Source organism: Chlorocebus sabaeus, chromosome 19 (genome assembly GCF_047675955.1).
Source record: "Chlorocebus sabaeus isolate Y175 chromosome 19, mChlSab1.0.hap1, whole genome shotgun sequence".
Lineage (NCBI taxonomy): Eukaryota > Metazoa > Chordata > Mammalia > Primates > Cercopithecidae > Chlorocebus > Chlorocebus sabaeus.
In genome coordinates this window covers 24,292,425-24,318,290 of record NC_132922.1, presented here as the reverse complement: position 1 = coordinate 24,318,290, position 25,866 = coordinate 24,292,425, and the positions used below count along the sequence as shown (strand labels likewise).

Below are 25,866 nucleotides of genomic sequence, written 5' to 3'. Positions count from 1 at the left end.
GCTACCGTTCTAGAGGAGGCACCAGATGAACACGCAAGAAACAATAAACACAAATAAACAAGGACATAGCAAACCATGGGAACTGTTGTGAAGAAAGTACAGTCAAGAGGTGTGATTAGGAGTAACCAGGGGGCTTCTTTTGAGTGGATGGTCAAGAAGGGACTCATGTCAGGCGCAGTGACTCACGCCTGTAATCCCAGCACTGCTGGAGGCCAAGGCAGGAGGATCACCTGAGTCCAGGAGTTTGAGACCAGCCTGGGAAACACAGCAAAACCCCATCTCTACAAAAATTAAAAATTAGCTGGGCGTGGTGGCATGCACTTATAGTCCCAGCTACTCTGGAGCTACTGCAGCCTTGGTTGCAGGATTGGTTGAGCCCGGGAGGTTGAGGCTGTGGTGAAGCATGATCACATCACTCCACTCCAACCTGAGTGACAGAGCGAGACCCTGTCTCTAAGAAAATGAATAAATAAAAATAAAAAGGGCCTCTTGAAATAGATAACCTTTGAGTTGAGACCCAAAGGACAAGGAAAAATAGGTAGGCTAAGCTCAGAAAAAGCCCTCCAGGCAGAGGCAACAGAGCAAAGGCCCTGAAGTTAGAACCAGAACATTTCAGGCCTTTCCGCTAGTAGTCATGTTTAAAAATAAAATGAAACAAGGGAAATTAATTCTAACAATATCTTTTATTTAATTTGATATAGCTTTTTTTTTTTTTTTTTTTTGAGACAGGGTCTCACTCCCATAGCCCAGGCTGGAGTGCAGTAGTGCAATCACGGCTCAATGCAGCCTCCACTTCCCAGCCTCAGGTGATTCTCCCACCTCAGCCTCCTGAGTAGCTGTGACTACAGGCACGCGCCACTATGTCCAGCTAATTTTCTGTATTTTTAGTAGAGATGAGGTTTCACCGTGTTACCCAGGATGGTCTCAAACTCCTAGGCTCAAGCCATCTGCCTGCCTTGGCCTCCAAAAGTGCTAGGATTATAGACATGAACCATCATGTCCAGCCTATGTAATATATGAACATCTCAATGTGTAATTCACATAAAAGTGACTAATGAGAAACATTACATACTTGTTTTTTTGTCCTAAGCCTTCAAAATCTAGTGTGTATTTTACACTAACTGTACCTCTCACTTTGGACTAGCCTCCCTTTACAGGATCAGTGGCCACACATGGCTAGTGGCTACCATATGGGCAGTGCAGGCAGAGACGATTTCATCAGCATAGATGTCCTTTTAGCCACTGCGTTTACTGAGTCCCAGGATCCATTATTGGAACACACAGGGTCCACAGCACACACAGAAGCACACAGGCATGCATGCACACTCACAGGGCTTAGTGAGAGGACTTATCTTCGCAGTAACAGCCAAGCTATGGCAAAAACTAAACCAGGGATCTAGCACTTGCCAAGACGTGTTGACCGCCCCAGGCAAGAAACCTCTTGGGATGAAAGTGAGAGACAGCTTCTAGTTTAAATAAACAAACACAAAAAGCTCCAAACAGTTGATGTTAACCACCAGTGCTCATGAAAATTATTTATATTTTATAAAATACATAAAGTCAGGCCTTACTCTAGGCTGAACTTCTGACCCATAGCCTGGGGCAAGCCAGGGGCAGCCAGCCACCTTTTAAGGAGACCCCAGAGGAGCCACTGCTGGGCCCTTGGCTGAGAACAGTGAAGTAAGCAACACCCAGCCCACTACTGCAGTGTCCCCAGCCGGTCCTCGCCTCTGCTTCTGAGAAGCACCTGGGGCTGGATTGTGAGATCACTACCGTCTTCTTTTTAATCCAGTTAATTAATATTTCATTATGATAATACATGTACAACCCACAGGTAGATAAAAGTATGTAAAACACATAAGTAGGCTTTAAAGATTACTATTATTAAGGAATAATAACAAAATAAAAATTAACAATAATATTTATAATAAAAAAAACAAACCACATCTGGGTTGCAGCCATTCACCTGTCAGTGTTGGCTGGGTACGTACATTGAATCTCTGAGTATTTCCGTAAATAGATGTCTGCAAAATCAACTAATGTCAAGAGGAAGAGGAACTCACGAGACCCACAGACAAAGCTTACCCTTCAATTACAAGGGCACAGCCCCCAAAGCTCAGTGTTAGTAAATTCTCTTTGTTAAAGAGAGGTGAGCGAGTGTTGGAGAGGCAGGCGCTAATGACTTACTAGCACCAAATAGAAACTTTCTCGTTGAGCCAACTGAAGGGTTACGGAACTAAGAGATGATTAACTTTTTTCCATTGTGATTCAATACAAGAACTGTTCACTTCCTAAAATCAGCACATGCTCAGAAATGCTGAGCTTAGCTTAAAGACTCTGGGTCTTAATGATGTAAGGGCTCTGAAAGCTCTTCCTCAGGCCTCGGCCCCGTTTTCAAATATTTGCCTATAAGGAAGTTAGAACACAGAACTTCAAGTAAACTAGAAGCTGTAACGGCAATGCATACATAAGGCCATCAGCGTGCTAACTGTTCTTTTACCCAGTGGGTGTTAGCCTACTTTAACACTTCAAAAGCATTTTGTCAGTCACTAGAGGCTCACACCTGTAATCTCAGCACTTTGGGAGAGTGAAGCAGGGGGATCCCTTACGGCCAGGAGTTCTAGACCAGCCTGGGCAACACAGCGAGACCCCGCCTTTATAAAAAATAAAATCAGCTGTGCATGGTGGCGTGCACCTGTAGTCCTAGCTACTCAGGAGCCTGGGGTGAAAGGACAGCTTAAGCCCAGAAGTGTGGGGCTGCAGTAGCTATAACTGCACCAATGCACCCAGCTTGGGCAACAGAGCAAGACCATGTCTCAAACAAAACAATACAAAACAAAAAAGTCATTTCCCTTCACCACCTTAACCAAGGACAATTTTAAACGTAATGTAAACAGCCCTAAACTCACATTTGTCTGAGAAATCAACATTAAACCTTATAAGGCAAGAAAGGGACCAACAGCTTATTTATATATACCCCCTGTCAACAAAGACTTGAGGTGCTTTACAAACAGGTAAACAAATAGCCAGGGAAATAGGGGTAAAAGTGTAAATAAAATTAGAGAAATAAGATGAAATTAGTGTACAAGCTGGCCTGCTGTTAGAGTATGAGAGTTAGGCTACCAGTTGACTTTGAGCTTCCCTGTAGCCCAAGCAAAACGGAAATCCAAGCAATCATGCAGTTCACCGTGTCCATCAGATAGAAACAAATCAGATGACCAGGAATCAAGAGACTGAACATTTCCTCAGGTGGCTGGAGCTTCCACATCTGCAAAAGCCCCAGATCCCCAAGAGCACACTTCCGCAAGTACAGGTGCACACTCACCCGCTGTGTGTTATTGACGACGATGGGGTCAGGGTTACCGTAGTTGGGGGGGTTTGCATAAGGGTCATAGCCGAGCTGAGCCAGCATGGGGGCGATCTGGGCCATGTCCCGCACCACGTCCCCAGGGATGTGGCCAGTCCACTTGGAGAGCGCTTCCAGGTTAACAGGCTTGATGACCTGGTCCGTGGACCGCTCGATCCTGGGGAGAGAGAAGAGGCTGGAGAGGGCAGGGCAGACCCAGATGGTGCCTGAGCGGGTTCTCTGCTCAGCCATTCTGGGGCAACAGGAAAGACTGGAGAAACTTGGCCTCCACCTAGCTGTGCCCCATCAACTGTGAGACAGCAGGTGAGTCATTTTTGCCTCCTCATACCTCCTCTGTACAATGGGAACACAGCATGCAGTGAGAAGTCAGAAGAAAGTACTAGCAGTATACACCATGGGTATATACATTCTGCTTTCTTGACTTCTCCAGCTTAAAAAATAACAACAGTTTAGGTCAGGCACAATGGCTCGCACCTGTGATCCCAGCACTTCAGGAGGCCAAGGCAGAAGGATCACTTGAGCTCAGGAGTTTGACACCAACTTGGGCAACATGGTGAAACCCCATTACAAAAATAAGCTGGGCATGGTAACAAGCGCCTGTAGTCCCAGCTGCTCAGGAGGCTGAGATGGGAGAATTGCTTGAGCCCGGGAGGTTGAGGAAGCAGTGAGCCTGAGCTGTGACTGTACCACTGTACTCCAGACTGGGCAACAGAGCAAGACCCCGTCCCCCGCCCCCGCCAAAAAAGAAAATTTTTTTTTTTTTTTTTTTGAGACGGAGTCTCGCTCTGTAGCCCAGGCTGGAGTGCAGTGGCCAGATTTCAGCTCACTGCAAGCTCCGCCTCCCGGGTTCACGCCATTCTCCGGCCTCAGCCTCCCGAGTAGCTGGGACTACAGGCGCCCGCCACCTCGCCCGGCTAGTTTTTTGTATTTCTTAGTACAGACGGGGTTTCACCATGTTAGCCAGGATGGTCTCGATCTCCTGACCTCGTGATCCACCCGTCTCGGCCTCCCAAAGTGCTGGGATTACAGGCTTGAGCCACCGCGCCCGGCCAAAAAGAAAATATTTTGTACCTAAAAAAAGTAATAAAACACTAATGATAAAGCTAAAAGCCAATGTGTTCATCACTGCCAGTCCATCCGCTTCCTACAGGTACTCAGCCTTTGCACTGTGGAGCACACCACTCTCCGTAACCTTTTCCTGTAGGTGGATAAGAGCAGACCAGGGAGCCAGACTGCCTGGGTTCAAATGCCAGCTGTTCCCCAGCTGTGTGGCCTTGGGAAAGTTACTTCACCTCTCTGAGCCTCAGTTTCCTCTTCTGTAATTGGCAATGATAACAGTACCTACCTCACTGGGGTGCTCTGAAGAGTAAATGAGTTAATACAAAGGAAGTGCTTAGAAAAGCATAGGCACATTCTAAGTTCTTTTTTCTTTTTTGAGACAGAGTCTCACTGTGTTGGCCAGGCTGGAGTGCAGTGGTACGATCTCGGCTCACTGCAACCTCCGCCTCCTGGGTTCAAACGATTCTCCTGCCTCAGTCTCCCAAGTAGCTGGAACTACAGGCGTGCACCACCATGCCCAGTTAATTTCTGTATTTTTAGTATAGACGGGGTTTCACCATGTTGGCCAGGTTGGTCTCAAACTCCTGACCTCAAGTGATCGGCCCACCTCAGCCTCCCAAAGTGCTGGGATTCCAGACATGAGCCACTGTGCCCAGTCAACACATTGTAAATTCTTAATAAGGGTTAGCATGCTCTCTCGTGCTCGCGCTCTCTCTCTCTCACACACACACACACACGTCTGCAGCTGTAAAACAAATACGCTATAGTTTTTTTCGCCACTCAGTACCCCATTCTTTTTGCCAGCTGTGTAGCCTTCCTCCATCACTTATTTTTCCATTCCCCTAAAGACAGACATTTTGGTTGTTTCCAACTTTTTGCTGCTACCATGGAATAACCATCATCTTCCACCTGCTTCCTAAACTCTTCCCAAGCCACCGGAATGACGTGGATCTTACCAATTATAACTCAGGGGCCTGACAGGATGAATGGTGGGGAACCCCCAGGATCAAGGGCCTAGTTCTAAATGCTTTCATCCCAACTAAGAGGTGACTTGGGAAAGAAGAACAGAATGAGGCAGCGAAAGGAAGACCAGACTGGGCGTGAGGTGAAGAGAATGGGGGAAGGTGAAAGGGTGTGGACTGGTGGGTAGAACACAGATTCAGAGGCTGCAAACCTGGATTTAAATCTTAACTCTACCCAATATCTCAAAAATCTCGAGTATGTGCATGGCTTTTGCCAAAATCCTTGTGTCTCTAGGACTTTATGGTGCAGAAATGAGGTGGACACATCCCAGAACATGAATGAGGGCAATGCTTGATACACATCAGTAAAACTGGAAATAAATGAAGTGTCCAACAATAGGGAATGTGAAGTTGAATATGGCAATCCCTGTAGCAGCCTGTTGCACAGCTATTCAAAATGATGCTGCAGGCCAGGCGCAGTGGCTCACGCCTGTAATCCTAGCACTTGAGGAGGCCGAGGCAGGCAGATCACCTGAGGTCTGGAGTTCGAGACCAGCCTAGTCAACATGGCAAAACCCCATCTCTACTAAAAATATAAAAATTAGCAGGGTGTGGTGGCGGGTGCCTGTAATCCCAGCTATTCTGGAGGCTGAGGCAGGGAGAACTGCTTGAACCCGGGAGGTGGAGGTTGCAGTGAGCTGAGATCACGCCACTACATTCCAGCCTGGGTGACAGCGAGACTCTGTGATGACAACAACAACAACAACAACAAATGCTGCTGCCGAAGAGTGCTGGCTACCACTGGCAAGGGCTCCCACACCACCATGGAAAAAGGCTACAGAGGAGGATGTTTCATTGGCCTCCAGTTTCATCAACAGGCCCTGAAAATGGTGCAGCAGGCCACGCATCAAGATCTGGGTGGTGAGATCATGGCTTGTTTCTCCTTTCTTCTTTGGTGTATCTTTTCTAATTTTCTACAGTAAAGATGTATTACTTTGGTAACCTAATATTTTTGTCATAATAATTTATAAAATCCTAGCTCCAGCATCAACTGGCTGGGGTACCTGGCATGTAGGAACTTCATTGCAAGGGGAGAGCAGCTGCGAGACTCTAGCTCTGCTCTGGGCCTGGCAGGGGCCCAGCAGGACCAGCCATGGGGAAGAACCACCCTTTCGCTGAGCTCTCAGGATATCCAGAGCCTGATCAGGATGGGAAAGCGTGGAAACTGCATACTCTGCTCCAGCATTGTTCAAAGTGCTCTGGGTCTCAGGATAGGGACAGCAGCTTTTCCAATGGAAGAAGGCAGGGAGGAAGGGACAGAGGGAGGAAGGAAAGGAAAGGATGAGGGGGAGGGAGTGAAGGGGAGGATGGGAGGAGTTCTGGACATGGAGAGTTTAAGAACACAATAGGTCAGGCACCTGTAATCCCAGCACTTGGGAGGTCAAGACAGGAGGATGGCTTGAGCTCAGGAGTTGGAGACCAGCCTGGAAGACTTACTGAGATCTCATCTCTACTAGAAAAAAAAAAAAATGAGCTAGGTGTGGAGGTGCTTGCCTGTAGTCCCAACTACTCAGAAGACTGAGGCGGGAGATAGCTTGAGCCCAAAAGGCCGAGGCTGCAGTGAGCTGGGATCGTGCCGCTGCACTCCAGCCTGGGCAACAGAATAAAACCCTGTCTCAAAAAAACAAAAACAAAAACAATCCCAAAAAACAGACCTGGGTTCCAATCCCAGCACCATGCTTTGTTAGCTGTGTAGCCTGAGGCCAGTAACTTCTCCTCTGTGAGATTCAATTTTTCGGTCTATAAAATGGGGCTAAGAGGTGTTCCTATGTCTTCAGGTTGGTGTAAGGATTAAAGGAGATAAACTTATTGGGGGCTTAACCCAATACTTGCCATACAGTAGGCACTCATTAAATGACAATGGTGAGGATGATGAGTAGTCCATCAATAAAAGCAGGACCAACACTAAAATAGTAATAATAGCACCTAACATGTATTAACCTATTTGATGCCCACAGGTATCTATAAAGTGGGAAAATTATATTTCCATGTTACAGACGAAGCAATGGAAGCACAGGGGTTGAGTCGCTTGCCCAGGGTCACACAGCTAGGAAGTGGCAGAGCTGAGGTTTGAACCCAGACATCCTTGTACTGGAATCTGAGCTCTTAGCCTTTACCCACTATTGCCTTACTACAAAGCATATTCAAAGTTTGCAGATTCCAGGCTGGGCATGGTGGCTCATGCCTGTAATCCCAGGACTCTGGGAGGCTAGGGTGGAAGGATTGCTTGAGGCCAGGAGTTTGAGACCAGTCTGGGCAACATGGCAAAACCCCATCTCTACCAAAAATACAAAAATTAGCCCAGCTTGGTGGTGCATGCCTGTAGTTCCAGCTACTCAGGAAGATGAGGTGGGAGGATCACTTGAACAGGGAGGTGGAGGCTGTAGTGAGCTGTGATTGCACCACTGCACTCCAGCGGGGCAACAGACTGAGACACTGTCTCAAAAAACAAACAGCCCACGAAGTCTGCAGATTCTCTCAGAAAGGAGAGGGGTCATTGTCATTTTTTGGGATAATGAAACAGAGGCTCAGAGAGAGATAGTGACTTGCCCAAGGCCACACAGCTCAGGAGAGGCAGTGCTGATTTTCTCGCCTGGTGCCTCTGACTCCAGGGCCGGAGTCTGAGTGGAAGCATCAGGGGCTCCACTCACTTGGACAGGGAGACACCACCCGGCTTGCCAATGAGGTCTTCATGGTGGAGGACAGCGTCGCTCCAGGCGATGCCAAGGAAGTCGAGGATGAGCTTGAGTGAGCGCCTGGGGTGCAGCACCAGCTGCTCGTAGTACACAGGCAGGCACTTGTCCTTGCCCACCTCCATGCACTGGGCGTACATCACCTCGATGGCCTTGTTCCACTTCGTGAGGCAGTCGCGGTAGCTGCTGAGGTCGAAGCCCGCGATGGTGACTTTGCGCGTGATCATGGAGTGCACGGAGGCTCGGCCATCCCGCACCATCAGCAGGAACTTGGAGTTGGGGAACAGGCGCGACAAGTAGACCGAGGACTTGAGCGTGAATGGGTCCTTGTTGCAGAGCACGCGGGCCGGCTCTCCGTGCTTGGCAATCACCTCCAGGATGAAGGCCTGCATGGCGGCGTCCAGCACCTCATCCGTCACCCCCGCCTCGTCCAGCCGCAGCTTCTCACGGCCAGACTTGGACCAGGCCTGGCGCATGGCCAGCACGCGCGGGATGATGCGGGTCTCCTCGCCGCAGCGCACCTCGGGGTGGGCGTCCAGCATGGCGCGCATCAACGTGGTGCCACTGCGCGGCACGCCGCCCACGAAGATGAGCGGCATGGCCTTGCTGTAGCGGTATTCCACGTGGTTGGTGCCCACCATCACCAGCTCCTCCTGCTCCGGCCGCATGGCCCCCCGGGGGCTCCGCAGGCCCGCCAGCACCGCCCGGCACTCTAGCACCTGCTGCCCCAGCTGAACAGCCAGCACCAGGACCAGGGCACAGCCAGCTGCCAGCAGCACCCTCCGCACCGACAGGCGCATGCTGGGCCGGAGGCGGGGCAGGCCCGGCCTGAGGACCCGCTTCTGGGGCTTCAGCGACAGGTTAGCTGGCAGCCCGCCAGGCTCACATCTGGGGAAAGAGGGGGACATGCATAGTCAGGGAGGTCTGTGAGCTGTGAGCTCTCCAGTAACTGCAAAGCCCTATAACTGCAAATTGCTGACATGAATGCAGTGGGCAACTTTCATAAACACTAGCTGTGTGCCTGGCACCCTAGTGGGCACTTTAAAAAATTTTTTTTGTGTTTTTAAAAAGACGGAGTCTCACTATGTTGCCCAGGCTGCTCTTGAACTCGTGGGCTTGGGGGATCCTCCTACCTCAGTCTCCCAAAGTGATGGGATTACTGGCATGAGCCATCCAGTCTTTTTTTTTTTTTAAATGCTGGAGTGCATCGAGTGGTGAGATCATAGCTCACTGTGGCCTCAGACTCCTGGGCTCAAGCAATCCTCTGCCTCAGCCTCCCAAGTACCTGGGACTACAGGCACACACCACCACACCTGGCTAATTTTTAGAAACAGGGTCTCGCTTCAAGCAATCCTCCCACCTCGGCCTTCCAAAGTGCTGGGATTACGGGGGTGAGCCACAGTGCCCAGCCACTTTAGCTATCTTAACTCATGGGATCTTCCAACAACCTTAGGAAGGGAGGTACTGTTATCAGCCCAAGGGATGCTACAGCCTGACAGCCTAAGTTCAAATCCTTCTCTCCACTTCCTAGCTGTGGGACCTTGGCAGGTTCCTTAATCTCTCAGCTGTTTCATTGGATCAATGGAGACAGTAATCATTATAATAAAATTTACTATCAAAATATATAATGTAAGATTCCAGCATGTCTGCTCCATGAGGGCAGGGAGTTTTGCTGGTTTTGTTCACTGCTGTACCCCCCAACTCTTAGCACAGTGCTCGACACCTAGTAGTTGCTCAATAAATATTTCTGGAATGAACCTTGAGAGGCTACTTGAGAGGCTGAGATGGGAGGATCACTCGAGCCTGGGAAGTCAAGGCTACAGTAAGCTATGATTGGGCCACCGCACTCCAACCTAGGCCACAGAGCAAGACCCTGTCTCAAAATGAGCAGAGCCTGAATGAGCAGAGCCTGGCACAGATTAAGTGCTATGAAATCATCATTGTAGAGAGAAGAAACTAAGGTACAGAAAAGTTGCTCGGTTGCCCAGCTGGGAAGCAGCCAAACCAGGGTCCACGGCTCAAACCCAGACCAGCCAGCTCTGCTTTAAATCACCACTCTGCCTCCATGGAAAACATTTTTCAGGAGAAAGCTGAGCATATCCTGGTCTACACTTCTTCCAGGATCATCATTCCATCATTTATTCTTCATTCACTAAAGTGCCAGGCACTGTGTTTGGTGCTGGAAACAGGACAATGGACAAGACAGCCAGGACTCTGACCTCAAGGAGCTTAGGTCCTAGCAGGAGAAGCAGATAATACACAAGGTATGGACAAACCGTGATAACTGTTTCAAAGAAATGAACAGGACACTGTGAGAGGAACCAAGGAGGGGAAGGAGGAAGGTAGTCAGGGGAGGCTTCCTGAAGGAGGTGGCATCCAAGCCAAGACCAGGATGAGAAGGAGCCGGCCATGCCTTTGCATGTGGGGAGGGTGTTGCAAGCAGAGAGAACAGAGAGTGCAAAGGCCCTCAGATGAGAAAGAGTGTGGGGTCTTCAAGAACTTGAAGCTGAGAGTGGCGGCTCACACCTGTAATCTCAGCATTTTGGGAGGCCAAGGTGGGAGGATCACTTCAGGCCAGGAGCTTGAGACTAGCCCAGGCAACTCAATGAGACCTTGTCTCTGTGGGCATGGTAGTGCCTGCCTGCAGTCCTGGCTGCTTGAGAGGCTGAGATGGGAGGATCACTTGAGCGTGGGAAGTCAAGGCTGCAGTGAGCTATGACTGGGCCACTGCACTCCAACCTAGGCAAGAAAGCAAGACCCTGTCTCAAAAAAAATTTAAAAAAAAAATTAAAAAAAAAAAAAAAACGGAGAGGAGGCTGCTGGGGCTAGAGGGGGAGTGGGAAAGATGGAGTGAGGCCAGGCAGGTCCTCAGGAACAGGGGAAGGAGCTGGACTCACTCTATAGACAGCCCCTGAGGGATGAGGATGGAGATCAGGAGGCCATGCAGGAGGCTCCTGCCCGTGTCCTGGGTAGGCTCAGGGGTGCTGGACCTTTAAGGATGATTGGGGAAGGAAGGGAGAGGACAACTTAGGACAGAATGATGCTCCTGAGCCTGGGCTCCTCGCTCCTCCCAGGAGTTGCTGATAAAGAAGATCAGACTTCAGTGGTAATTTTTCAGGTAAGGGCTCATTTAAAAAAGCGAGGCCACACCCTCTGTCACATCCCTCAGTGACAGATCCGCCTTCCTTCCCAGATCACCCCCAAAATCCCCTGATTTTGCAACCTGAGCCCAATGCAGACGGTGCAGACCCTGGCCCTGGAGGGACACTCAGCCAATCTCAGATTGCCCCAGCCATTCTCTGCCTCACCCTTGCTGTGTTTCCGAAGCTTAGTTTCCCTGACTGCCCCTCTTACCTCTTTCCAGAAGCAAAGTGAGGGCTGAAGTCTCTGGTCATTCAAGGAGTCAGGTAAGCCGGGTTCAAATCCCAGCTCTGCCACTTCCTGGCTGAATGAGCCTGGGCAAGGGACTCCTCTGAGCCTCATCTAGAAAAATGGGCCTAAGAGTGTCAACCTCAAATGGCTGTTATGAGTAGTAAGCAACCCTCAATATGGAAAATATTTAAGGAGGTGCCCAGCACATAGGGAGCAATGGAAAGAATAATAGCAATTTCTTTTTTTTTTTTTTTCTGTAGAGAAAGAGTCTCACTCTGTGACCCAGGCTGGTCTCAAACTACTGGCCTCAAGTGATCCTCCCACCTCAGCCTCCCAAAATGATGGGATTACAGGCATGAGCTACCCCATCTGGCCCAAGAATATTAGTGATTTCTACCATAATCATTGGTTATCTACTTATTCCAACATGTAATGGGCACCCGCTATGTGCTGGGAGCCTCAGCCTCCCAAATCTACTCTTACTATGGACCTGTGCCTGAGAGAGACTGATGGGTTCTACCTGCCTAGGTGAGGGAAGGCCTCCCTCAGGAGGTAGCCTTCATGCAGAATTTTGAGCAGTGGGTAGGAAACAGGCAGGTGGAGAAGGGAAAGAAGGACGTTCCCAGCAAAGGAAAGGACGCAGCATGATTGGGGAACTGAGAGTGACTTAGTGAACGGAGGGTCTGGTGGAAGCCCGTGGGAAGACAGCACGCCTCTTTGGATGTGAGGTTCCACCCAAACCACCCAAGGGCCCGGTCTGCGGTTGGGCCTATCCACCTGCAAGGGCTTGGGCTGCCTGGGCCCTCTCAGGCTATAGCAGGTGGAAACTAACCATCAAAGGGGAGGGAACACAGTCTCAGGCCTGGGGTGGAAACTGCTAAGAGACTAGGACTTCCTGGCCGTGTGGCTTGGGAGAGTCACTTCCCCCATCTTAGCCACAGTCTCTTCAGCTGCAAAATCAGGGTGGATCCACTGACCTCAGAGGCTGCTATGAAAATGTGAGAAGCAGCTGACAAAGCAGAGATGGATCTCAGGCTGGGGTCACCGGCCTCTCTGTGCCTTGGTTAATTTCCCTCTCTTCAGAAAAACGTGCTGATGAAGTTCTGCTGAAGAGGTTGGGGCTTCATGTGTACCCTCGATTCAGGGTCTGCAATGGGGAAAGCTAATTCAGGGCTACTTCCTGGGGGGAGGCAGGCTGAACAGGACATGAGACCATTCAGAAATCTCTGCAGTGACCCCTTCTCTTCATCAGAAGCTCAGTGAAATTCTCCCGAGACCTGTGACTAGAATTCTGTCAGTTATTAGGATTTCGGTGACAGCGTCCCCACCTTGGCTAATTTTTTTTTGTATTTTTAGTAGAGTTGGGGTTTCACCATGCTAGCCAGGTTGGTCTCGAACTCCTGACCTCAGATGATCTGCCCTCCCAAAGTGCTGGGATTACAGGTGTGAGCCAATGCACCCAGCCAGCTTCAGCATTTTATGTTCAGCAACGGTGTTTGCATTTATGGAGCATGAATTCTGCTAAAGCATTTTCCCTGCAATATCTAAGCTCAAAGCGATGAAGCAGCTTGCCCAAGGTTGCATGGCCAGAGTGGCAGTCCTTGATCAGACCAGGCCAAGGCTGAAGAAAATAGCTCAAAGCAGGCAAGTCAGAAGTGAGCAGAAGACAGCAACGACCTGCAGGACGGCTTAAAAAGAAAAAGCAGGGCGACTTGGGACGCAGAAAGCAGCCTGGAACCCACAAAGCAGAAAGTATAGCTTCCTGGTTACCCAGAGCTAGGGATCCCACTCTGGGAGGAGCTAGAGGGCCCAGCCCAGGGAACTAGGCCTGCCCAACCCCCTCATCACCCTGCTGGACCCTGGCAAGGGAGGTGTCCTGGCATCCTCTTGAGGATGATGGGTGAGGGCTTCTAACTTGGAGTACTACACTCCCAGGTTCCAATCTCGCTTCTGCCACTTGCCAGCTGGTGATCTGGACAAAAGATATCACTTCTCTGAGCTTCTACTTTCTTCTCCAAAAAAGGAATAATAATACCCTTTTCTCAAGGAAGCTATTCGGAAGGCCAGGGAACTCCTGTGGGGTGCTGAGAAAGCATACCCAAAACACTAAGGTCAGCAGAACGGGACACAAGAGGGTCTGGGTTCTGACTATGCCTTGCATCTGCTCCGTGACACTGGGCAAGTCCCACGCCCACTTCGGGACTCAGCCTTCTCTCTCCTATCACCTGGAGAATCGTCTTCCTAAGAGACAAAGAAGATGCTCGTCTCTCTATGGTGCTTGCTGGGATGCAGCTTTTTCTAGTACCAGATTTCCAACCTGCTGGCTGAACAGAAAGGTGAAAACCAGCCGGGGGAGCTTGCCCAGGTGCCCAATCATGGAGGCTGGGGGCACAGAGGGCACTTTTGGAGGGTGATCTCAGGAGGGGCCAGGACTCCAGCGGAAGTCCCTCTGGGTGTACTTACCTCCTGTGGGCACTCTCATCTCTGGGCTCCAGCTCTTGTGCCTGTGTGCCAAGGCTGTCTGCTGGCAGAGCCCTGGAGAGGCAAAGGAGACATTGCATCAGGGATGGGCACCGTGGAGAGGGGCCAAGTCCCTAGCCTCTTCAAAGAGGCAGAGTGAGGGTTTAGGATTTCAAGAACACCAGACAGTGACATTTGGGAGAACGACTCTGGAATGAAGGGGAGGCCGCTTCAGCTCAAGAGACAACAGCTGGAGTCTCAACTTACCTGCTCCTACAGGGAATGAACTGGCTCACTTCTCAGGCAGAGAGGTGTGAGGTGAAGTCTGAGCTAAGGCACTGCTGCCTTAGGGAGCCCCTGGCTTATGCCAACCAGGCCTCTCCCCTCCTCTTGGCCTAGGGACCTTGGACTCCAGGAAAAGTAAATGTAACAATAAGCAACCACCACCACCACGACACACCACTATTGCCACCTGACGTGGCTGGGTATGGCTGATCAGGTTGTGGACTGCACAATTCCAAATGGTACCATGTGCCCAGCCTACAATGAATATGCTGCCTCCTGGAATTGAACACAACATCCTACTATCACCACCTAATACTGACCAAATGCCTACCACGCAAATACCTGTGTCATTTAAACCCCAATAAAAGGAAAGTGTGATGATCCCAATTTTACAGATGAGAAAGCATGACACCAAGAGGAAGAGCAACTTACCCAAGGAACGGGTGAAAAGAGTTTCACCACCCAGACCTTCCTAACACTTAATCTCCCATGTTATAGGAACGAGGCTGTGTCCATGATGAGTCCTGGCATGTAGCAAGAATCAGGCCAAAGTGGAATCAAGGGGATCACTGTAGCTTTAGGGCAGGGTATATATATATCTACACACACACACACATACACACACACATATATATACACATATATACACACATATACACACATATATGTGTGTATATGTATGTGTGTGTGTATATATATATCTTACCACTTAGGGTAGAGAATACTTTTAGTCCAATTCATACCTTTCCCCATTTTACAGATGGGACAACTGAGGCCCACAAGGATAAATCACTTTACAGACTCACATACTGAGTCTGAAGCTAAACCTCCCGCCTGTCAGTCCTGTTTCAGGAGGTAGGCGTGATTTGGAATGCAGCTCTGGAGTTGGCCAACTCCTTGACTATATACGTCCCTCCTCTGGGACTTCTCCTATTCTGTAAACAGGAGGTTTTAACCAGGGTAACAACACTTTGAAATCTTAGCTTTTTAAATCTCAGCCAGGCTTCACGTGGTGGCTCATGCCTGTGATCCCAGCACTTTGGGAGGCAGAGGCAGGAGGATCGCTTGAGCCCAGGAGTTCGAGACCCAGCCTCGGCAACAGGGGGAGACCCAGTCTCTACAAAAAATAAAAAATTATCCAGGTGATGGTACACGCCTATAGCCCCAGCTACTTGGGAGGCTGAGATGGGAGGATTGCTTAAGCCCAGGAGGTCAAGGTTGCAGCGAGCTGTGATTGTGCCACTGCACTACAGTCTGGGCAACAGAGCAAGACCGTGTCTCAAAAAAAAAAAAAAAAAAAAAAAGAAAACAAACAAGCAAACAAACTCAGCTTTTATTATTTATGCCATGATGGCAATAAACAGGCTGCAGGCTGTTGACTGCATTTCTTGGTCCTCCATTCCTTCCTATTCACTCACTCCTTTTCTCCATACCATTTTCCTATTCCTGAAATATCAGGCCAATGAGGACATCTAAACCCAGATGGAAAAGGGAACCAAGGTGAAACCACAGCAACCAGATCCCCCCAGCAGGCCACCCCCAAACTACAGACACTCAAGCCCCTGCACTCCTGGAACATGGGCGGCCAATGATGTGAGACCTGCTCTCTTGGCATAAATAAAACCAATTAGGAAGCAGGCGCTTGAAGCTCTTCCAGAGGCAGGATGGCTCACCCAGCTGCCCTCAGACAGCTCTTGAAATGCCAGTGAGCCCAAGAGGCCTGCCAGCCAGGCAGCTCCCACGGCCCGTGAGCCCAGCCATCCCCCTCCAGGGAACACAGGCCCTTTCAGAGCAACGGGACAGGGCTGTCAGTCACTTGGAGCTGTGGATCCAACATGCAGCTCCCAGCCACACATAACTATTTAAACTCACCTCAGGTAACATTAAATACAATTAAGAATCCAGCTTCTCATCTGCACTAGCCACACTGCAAGTGCCCAGAAGCCACACGTGACCAGTGGCTACTGTACCGGACAGCGCACATTTAGGAGGGGGCGGGCAAATGATGGCCCAATCCAACCCAGGGCCTGTTTTCAAAGCACCCTTGAACTAAGAATGGTTTGTAAGTTTTATCAAGGGAAGAGGGTGAAGGGAGGAGGAAGAGGAGAGAGAGGAGGAGGAGTAACAGCAACAGAAACCACATAAACACCACAAAATTGGAAACATTTACTATCTGGACATTTATAGAAATTTGCTGACCTCTGCACAGAACATTCTCATCACTGCAGAGTGTTCTGCTGGGCAGCGCTAATTAGAGGGCAAATGAGAGGGACGGGTGGGAGTCAAAGAGCTCTCCTTTTTTTTGTTGTTGCTGTGGTGGTTCTTGTTGAGAGGGTGTCTCACTCCGTCCAGCCCAGGCTGGAGTGCAGTGGCATGATCTTGGCTCACTGCAGCCTTGACTTCCTTGGGCTCAGGCGATCCTCCCATCTCAGCCTCCCAAATATCCAGGACTACAGGTGCATGCCACCATGCCTGGCTAATATTTGTATTTTTGTGTAGAGATGGGGTCCCGCTATGTTGCCCAGGCTGGTCTCAAACTCCTGAGCTCAAGCGATCCTCTTGCCTGTGCCTCTCACAGCACTGGGACTTCACGTGTGGGCCACTGCACCCAGCCCCTCCTTTTTTTTGCAGGAGGAATATATTAAATACACAGCACCCCTGTGTATTTAACACCAAAGCAAGGGCTTTCCATGCCCTACCTGGTTTCATCCTCACATCAGCCCCATCAGGCAGGTGGTGCCATGTCCTCCATTTTAAGCTAAGTGGGTGCAGGGTGAACACGACTCTACCACAAAGCAAAATCGCTAACAAATAGAAACCACACTTAAGAAAAAAGCCAAGAAGGAAATAAGACTCAACTGCTACCAGGTAACCAGGCATGGGGTGGTGCACGCCCGTAGTCCCAGCTACTCTGGAGGCCAAGGTGGGGGGACTGCTTGAGCCCGGGAGGTTGAGGCTGCAGTGAGCTAGGATCAAGCCACTGCACTCCAGCTTGGATGACAGAGTGAGACCGCCTTAAAACAGACAAACAAACAAAAAACATTGCTACCAGGGGTGGTATTCGGGTAGTAGGTGATATTTTTCTCCTAAAAACATAACTTGATGGTGTCATCTTATTGTCTTTCCACATGATAAAATAATAAAGCGACTAGTATTTTTTGAATTGTACACCATACATGTTATGGGCCCAGACTGCTTGGGTTCAAAATCCTGCTGCACCGGCTACTGGCTGAAGGACCTTGGCAAGTTACTTAGCCTCTCTGAAACTTGGTTTTCTCATCTGTAAAATGGGGATGATAAAACAGGTCAAGTAGCCCTAACACATAAAACAGGTCAAGTAGCATTTCAAAATCCGAAATGCTCCAAAATCCAAAACATGTGGAGTGCCGACATGATGCTCACAGAAAACGCTCATCAGGTGTGGGCATGGTGGTTCACACCTGTAATCCCAGCACTTTGGGAAGCCGAGGTGGGAGAATCACTTAAGCTCAGGAGTTCAAGACCAGCCTGGGCTATTAATACAGCGAGACCCCATCTTGAAAGGAAAGGGAAGCGGGGAGGGGAAAGGAAAGGAAAGGGGAAAGGGGAAAGGGGAAAAGAGAAAGGAAAGGAAAGGGGAAAGGGGAAAGGAAAGGAAAGGAAAATGAAAGAAAAGGAAAGGGAAAAGGAAAGAAAAGAAGAAAGAAAAGCAAGGAAGGAAGGAGAGAGAGGGAGAAAGAGAGAAAAAGAGAGAAAGAAAGAGAAAGAGAGAAAAAGAGAAAAAAAGGAAGGAAGCAAAGAAAGGAAAGAAAATGCTCAGTAGAGTATTTTGGAGTAGGGATGCTGAACTGATCAGTATAAAGCAAATATTCCAAACTCAGAAAAAATTCAAGCTAGGTGTGGTAGCTCATGCCTGTAATCCCAGCACTTTGAGGGCTGAGGCAGGAGGATCGCTTGAGCCCAGGAGTTTGAGACCAGTCTGGGCAACAAAGTGAGACCCCATCACTACAAAAAAAACTTTTTTTTTTAATTAGCCAGGTGTGGTGGTGCTTGCCTGTAGTCCCAGCTAATTGGGACGCTGAGGCAGGAGGATTACTTGAACCCAGGAGGTCAAGGTTAAAGTGAGCCATGATCATGCCACTGCACTCCAGCCTGGGTGTCACAGGGAGACCCTGCCTCAAAAGAAAAAAAAAAATTCTGAAATCCAAAACCTTTCTGGTCCCAAGCATTTCAGATAAAGGGATAGGCAACCTGTAACGCCTCCTAGAAGGGCACTTGGAAATGTGCCCCGTGCAAATGAGAAACTAGTCTTGTAGGAGTGCTGGGAAGTACAAATAAATGAGGGCATGTTGGAACAGTACCTGGCCCAGAGCAAGTGCTACCTGCCTGCTGGCTCTTGTTTTCAGCAAATCCTTGTACGGTGGGGATTTTTATCCTCATCTGAGAGGTGAAGAAATTGAAGCTCCAAGAGATGGAGTGATTAGCAGAAGCCACACAACTAGTAAGAGGAAAGGCCAGTTTCTGAATGCGGTTCTGTCTTCAAGGTGTCATCCCTAGCATGGTGTCATGCGGCTCATAAAACTGGGGCAGCAGCCAGGCACAGTGGCTCGTGTCTGTAATCCCGGCACTTTGTGAGGCCGAGGGGGCGGATCACAAGGTCAGGAGATCGAGACCATCCTGGCCAACACAGTGAAATCTCATCTGTACTAAAATACAAAAAATTAGCTGGGCATGGTGGCGCGCGGCTGTAATCCCAGCTACTCAGGAGGCTGAGGCAGGGGAATCGCTTGAACCTGGGAGGCAGAGGTTGCAGTGAGCCAAGATCGCACCACTGTACTCCAGCCTGGGCAACAGAGCAAAACTCCATCTCAAAAAAAAAAAAATCAGATTAAGCCAGAATCAGCTGGTTGTTGGAAACAAGCAGGGTTTCATTTCACCAGATGTGGTGACTCACACCTGTAATCCCAGCACTTTGGGAGGCCGAGGTGGGCGGATCACGAAGTCAGGAGATCAAGACCATGCTGGCTAACACGGTGAAATCTCCTCTCTACTAAAAATACAATAATAATAATAATAATAATAATAATAATAATTAGTGTGGTGGAACGCACCTGGGCGCTCCCAGCTACTCGGGAGGCTGAGGCAGGAGAATCGCTTGAACCTGGGAGGCAGAGGTTGCAGTGAGCCAAGATTGCACCACTGCACTCCAGCCTGGGTGACAGAGTGAGACTCCATCTCAAAAAACAACAAGAACAACAACAAAAAAAAAACGGGCAGCAGGAGACCATGGGAGGGGACTTTGCTCCCTCTTTCCATTGACCCTGAAAAGCCCCTGGAAGGGAGGGGGCTGATCAATCTAAGAGATCCCCTTAGACTCAGATTCATTCATTCCACCAATGTTTACTGAGCAAGTACCATGTGCAGGGCCCTGCTCAACATACTGGGATACATCAAAGGCAGCAGACAAAGGTCCCTGCCTTCATAGAGCTGACATTCCAGTGGGGAGCCAAGAAACCAGTATGTGAGACAATGACACCAGTGATAAAGGCTCGGAAGCAAATGCCCATGATGAGAGGTGGAGGCATTCCACAGGGGTTAAAGAAGGAAAGAAGGGGGTGACTTTCGCACTGAGACCACACTGAGTTTTGGCTCAAATCTATACGAACTTTCTAAATCATCATTTCTCCAAGCTCAGCAGATCAGGAGGTTCCCAAGAGAAAAGTGGCAGGGGGGCAGGGAGGGGACAACAGCGAGGAGCTGGCAGCGCACAAAGCCGGCTCGGGAGGTCACTGCACTTACAGAGTGGCCCTGGAGCAGGGCCCAGTGCCCACGTGCTCAGGCTCAGCCATCAGCCCTGCGATTCCTCCCCATGGGAACCAGCTTCCAACATTCCATTGCCATGGCTATTCCCAACTCTACTGGACCACGCTGACCACACCACCTCCCACCCACCACGCCCCAACCTTCTGCAGAGCTGGGGAGACGCAGGTCTCTTGGGCAGGGTCCCTGGGAATCAGGGACCTCTGACCTATTACAGGGGGAAGCCAGCCAAGAAAACCCTCCAGATTTCAATGGGGTGAGAGTAAGCGAAAAATAATTCTGAAGCTCTGGACACTGCTTGAGCATAAAAAGTATGCAGAGTGGTTCAAGAGGGAAGGGCAGGGAGGCTGGCATGCAGCCTTAAAAATATTAGCTCAGGCCGGGCACAGGGGCTCACGCCAGGCACGGTGGCTCATGCCTATAATCCCGGCACTTTAGGAGGCTGAGGAGGATGGATTGCTAGAGGAAAGGAGTTTGCGACCATCCTGGACAGTAAGACGAAACCCTGTCTCTACACAAATTAGCTGGGTGTGATGATATACACCAGCTACTTGGGAGGATGGCTTGAGCCTGGGAGACAGAGGTTGCAGTGAGCCAAGATCACACCGCTGTACTCCGATCTGGGTGACAGAGAGAGAGATTCTGCCTAAAAAAAACAAAAACAAAAACAAAAAAACAAAACAAAACAAAACAAACAAATAAAAACATTAGTTCAGACTTAACAGCACTTATTATATACCAGGCACTGAGCTAAGAGTTTTACATATATCATTGCATTTTGTCTTAACCATTGACCCTATTTGACCCTCTCTTATTAAACCATCCATTTCCTAGGGCTCAGAGATGTAAAGAGACCTGCCCAAGGCCATGCAAGCTGGTAGGCAGGGGAGCTAGAAGAAAAACCCAAGTCTCTCTCTTTCCAGAGCCTGTGCTCTCCTCCCTGTCTTGTTTTGCATTTTTTCACCTAAAACCATCAAAGCAGGGTCCCACACACTGTCCCAGCCTCCCCCTCAGAGGCCCAGTTCAGCACTCTGTTAGGGACTAGCCGGAGGTGGGGATTGATGAGGCTGGGGGTCACATCCTGGCTCCCTCACTCAGAGGCTGGGTGTCCTGGGTCAATCTGGGGCAGCTCTTTGAGCCTCAGTGTTCTCATCTGAGAAGTGGGAACAACACCTGGAAGAGTGCCATGGAATGATGTAACTTCCATCAAGCCAGGCAGAGCCAGCATGAGAAAACTATAACCATTTAATTTTTTCCTTTTCTTTTCTTTTTTTTTTTGAGACAGGGTCTTGCTCAGTCACCCAAGCTAGAATACAGTGGTGCAATCATGGCTCACTGCAGCCTCAAACACCTGGACTCAAGAGAATTCTCCCATCTCAGCCTCCCAAGTAGCTAGTGCGCCACCACGCCCGTATTTTTTTGTAGAAACGGGGTCTTAATACATTGTCCAAGCTGGTCTCAAACTCCTGGGCTCAAGTAATCCTCCTGCTTGGGCCTCTCAAAGTGCTGGGATCACAGGCATGGGCCACTATGCCTGGCCGCCATTTTTTTTTTTTTTTTTTTGAGATGGAGTCTCGCTCTGTCACCCAGGCTGGAGTGCAGGGGCGTGATCTCGGCTCATCTGCCATCACACTCGGCTAATTTTTTGTATTTTTAGTAGAGATGAGGTTTCACCATGTTAGCCAGGATGGTCTCAATCTCCTGACCTTGTGATCCACCCGCCTCGGCTTCCCAAAGTGCTGGGATTACAGGCATGAGCCACCGCGCCCGGCCGCCTGGCTGCCTTTTTATGTTATGATCAGTCATTACAGCACATGGATAAAGACTGACAGGGACATACACAAACTAAGGAATGTGTGGTGGGGTCAGGAGTGACTTCTCTTCCCTGTTCTTCGTCATTAGAGTCAAAAATGCACAGTTGGCCCTGTACATTTTGACTCTCAATGACAACCCTGGAGGGTGGGCAGTATTATTAGTCATGTTTTACAGAAGGGGAAACTGAGGCTTAGAGAGGTGAAATGCTTTGTTGGAGGTCACACAGGTGGTAACTGATTGAGCCTGAACTGGAAGTCAGGCTATCTGAGGCCAGAACCCAAACTGTTTCCCCAACTTTCGACGACCCTGCTTTATCATCTCTCTTGGGGGTGGGCAAGCTTCTGTGAAGTCATAAAACCCATGTTTTTGGCTCTGTGGACCACAAGAACTCCAATGCGACTTTGCAACTATAATGCAAACAACCAAGATGACACATACATGAAGACATGTGGCTATGTTCCGATAAGACTAGTTACAAAAACAGGCGGTGAGCTAGATTTGTCCCATGGGCATAGTTTGCCAGCCCCCTTATCTATATCACGAAAAGACACTATCAGCCAGGCGCAGTGGCTCATGCCTGTAATCCCAGCACTTTGGGAGGCCAAGACAGGTGGATTACCTGAGGTCAGGAGTTCGAGACCAGCCTGGCCAACATGCGCTTGAACCCGGGAGGCGGAGGTCGCAGTGAGCTGAGATTATGCCATTGCACTCCAGCCTGGGTGACAAGAGCGCAACTCCGTCTAAAAAAAAAAAAAAAAAAGACACGATCAGCGGCACCTGCCCTCAGTGCAACCTGGGCAAACTCACAGAGCACAAATACAGTGAGCCGAGGTGGAAGCCAGTTTGGTTCTGGGACTTATCTTAGTAGGGACTGTGGGAGGACCCAGGTGGCCAGCCTTTGGTAAGAGAAAAATGTACAATTCGGGAAAACAAACAGTTGATTGAAAAGAAAAAGAAGTGCACACTCATGCATGGGGAATCATCCAGCATCCCGTCTGTTGCCGCGTAAGGACTAGCAGAGAGGCCTGTGTATGCCTGGCAGTCTTTTTTTTTTTTTTTTTTTTTTAAAGAGACAGGATCTCCTTCTGTCTCCAAGGCTGGAGTGCAGCAGCATGATCATTGTTCACTGCAGCCTTGAAACTCCTGGTCTCAAATGATCTGTCTGCCTCAGCCTGCCAAGTTGCAGGGACTACAGGCAAGTGCCACCACACCCAGTTAATTTTTTATTTTTGTGGAGACGGGGTCCCACTATGTTGCCCAGGCTGGTCTGAGTTTAATCCTCCTACCTCAGTCTCCCAAAGTGCTTGGATTATAGGCATGAGCCACTGCACCTGCCTGGCAGTTTTATATACAGTCATCCCTCGGTATCACAGGGGATTGATTACAGAATCCACCTCGAATACTAAGATACAGGATGTTCAAGTCCCTTATATAAAATGATGTAATATTTGCATATAACCCACACATATCCTCCCATATACTTTAAATCAGTGCTAGATTATACTACCTAATACAATGTAAATGCTATGTAGGTAGTTGTTACACCGTATTGTTTAGAGAACAATCACAGGACAAAAAAAGTCCTGTTCATGTTCAGTATAGATGCAACCACCCGTTTTTTCCCGAACATTTTCGATCACTGTTGGCTGAATCCTCACATGCAGGACCCATGAAGACAGAGAGCCAACTATATATTTTGACCCTAATGACAGCCTTGGAGGGTAGGCGCTATTACGATTAGCCACGTTTTACAGAAGGAGAAACTGAGGCTGAGAGAGGTGAAGTGCTTGTTGAAGATCACACAGATGGTAACTGACTGAGTTTGATCTGGAACTCAGGTCTCTCTGATACCAGACAGAACCCAAGCTCTAAACTACCTCTTCCAAATCTCCACCCCACCCCATACACAGATGGGGAAGCCATGTGCCCCAGGTCAGACAGCTGCTCAGAGTAGTGCCTGGCTCAGACTCCTGGACCATCTCCCAGTCTTCCCCCCGGCACCTGGCACAGCCCCTGCTCTGGACTTCCTGCCCAGAAACACAGAGGGCCCCGGCCTGGTAAAGAAGGCAAACAGGAAAGGGCCAGCGTGATCTTGCAGGGACCGGTGCTTCCTGAGCCCTCACCCCCAGCTGCCATGGGATCCCATCTCCATTCCTCTGCCCAGAAGCTGTCAGAGGTGGGGGACTGAACACAGGGGCAGGAATCCTCCACACCTGGCTGATTCCTAGCAATGCAGCCCTGGGTTGGGGGTCAGGGGGGAGGTGTTATCTAACTACTTTGTGCCTCACTTTCCTCATCTATGAAATGGGGAGGCCATTAGCACTCGTGCAGATGAAATAAACTTGCAGTGGCTCATGCCTGTAATCCCAGCACTTTGGGAGGCTGAGGCGGGGGGATCACCTGGGGTCAGGAGTTCAAGACCAGCCTGGCCAACATGGTGAAACCCCGTCTCTGCTAAAAATATAGAAATTAGCCAGGCGTGGTGGTGAATGCCTGTAATCCCAGCTACTTGGGAGACTGAAGCATAAGAACTGCTTGAACCCAGGAGGAGGAGGTTGCAGTGAGCCAAGATGGTGGCGCCACTGCACTCCAGCCTAGGTGACACAGCAAGACACTGTCTCAAAACAAATAAATAAACTCACATAGAGCACTCAGAACAGAGCTCTGTTACTACCTGACTGTTATTCCTTCCCTTTAGGGTGGTGGTTAAACTTTGGTGTGCTTCTGAATAGCCCAAAACTGTTAAAAGGCAGATTCCCTGGGGCCTGCCCTCAAATATTCTGATTTGGAAGAGACAAGGTGGAGCTGAGGGCATCTGCATTTTAACACGTGCTGCCACCCCTTGCCCCCTCTCTATGAAATACCGCTTAGGGTACTGAACTCAGTGTTCTAGTAGGCTGGTGCAAAAGTAATGCAGTTTTTGCCACTGAAAGTAGTATCAAAGACCGCAATTACTTTTGCACCAGCCTAACTGTTTACTGGCTTCCCACCTGGGCCAGGCTCAGGAATACAATCGCCGTGGAGTGCAGGGGTCAGGAGTGTAGACCTAAAGTTGGACAGACGCAGGGTGCGATCTTGGTGTGGTCACTCACCAGCGGCCTTGAGCCAGTGACTTCTTGTCTCTGAGTCTCACTCACCTGTTATAAAGTTTAACATTTTTAACATAAATCTGAAAATGGCATCTCCCTCCTGGAGCTGTCGTGAGGCTGACAAAGAGTGTGAGCCCAGAGGCATCAGCTACAATTCTGTACCATTATTTACTAGGACAGACACAGCCTGCCCATGAGTGTCACGGCCATTGAGCCAGCAGACAAGCAACCCAGTGGGATGGATGCCCAGACAGACTGGGGTGTGCAAGAGGCGGTGGGAGCACGTTCAGGGCATGCTGGAGCACCCGGTGCCACGTCCTGCCCAGAAGACCTAATAACACCCAACAGACAGGCACCACCACAAAGCGGCATCCACTCCCACTGCTGGCCTCTCACGGCAACCCTGTGGGGGAGAAAGCCCCTCTCTGGCTGGATCATGAATAAGAAATCCAGAGGGGGAATGGGCTGGTCTCGAACTCCTGGCCTCAGGTGATCCACCCTGCTGCACCTGGCAGCTCCACGACTACTGTAGTTTATCGCCTATGTTGTCACCTGGAGGAGATGTTAAACTAGGGTCAATAAAGATGTAATGTTGCCCCCCCATCCAAATTCCTAGACCCCGAATGCAGCCTGGGACCCCAATTAAGAATCACTGCCAGGAACGGGCTGCTCACACTCACACAGCAGGTGTGGGGCAGCATCAGGACTCGAACCCAGATCTAATGGGTTCTTCTACCATTTTGTGCCATGGATCCCCTCAACCATCTGGTGAAATCTGTGGGCCCTTCCCAGAATAATGCTTTTTAGTGGAATACAATAAAATATAGAGGATGAAAAGGAAACCAGTATAGTAACATTTGGCTAAGAATGTGATGACAAAAAACGCTGTGAAATACTATCTGTAA

The 25,866-nt window shown here is 49.5% G+C and overlaps 1 protein-coding gene across 4 annotated transcripts in view; it reads right to left on the bottom strand.

Moving 5' to 3' along the window:
- Nucleotides 1-25,866, bottom strand: part of TPST2 (tyrosylprotein sulfotransferase 2) — a 63,895-nt gene that overhangs the window by 5,172 nt on the left and 32,857 nt on the right. The window contains exons 2-5 of one of the 4 annotated variants that reach the window (XM_073006856.1): nt 22,492-22,612; nt 13,977-14,048; nt 8,100-9,029; nt 3,326-3,524 (exon numbers count right to left, since the gene is read on the bottom strand). In XM_073006856.1, coding sequence (XP_072862957.1) covers nt 3,326-3,524; nt 8,100-8,941 — 1,041 coding nt within the window. In that variant the 5' untranslated portion in view covers nt 8,942-9,029; nt 13,977-14,048; nt 22,492-22,612. Of the gene's footprint in view, nt 1-3,325; nt 3,525-8,099; nt 9,030-11,495; nt 11,625-12,490; nt 12,661-13,976; nt 14,049-22,491; nt 22,613-25,866 lie in introns of those variants that run through there. The other 3 variants (XM_073006854.1, XM_073006855.1, XM_007975248.3) reach the window with 3 other exon arrangements.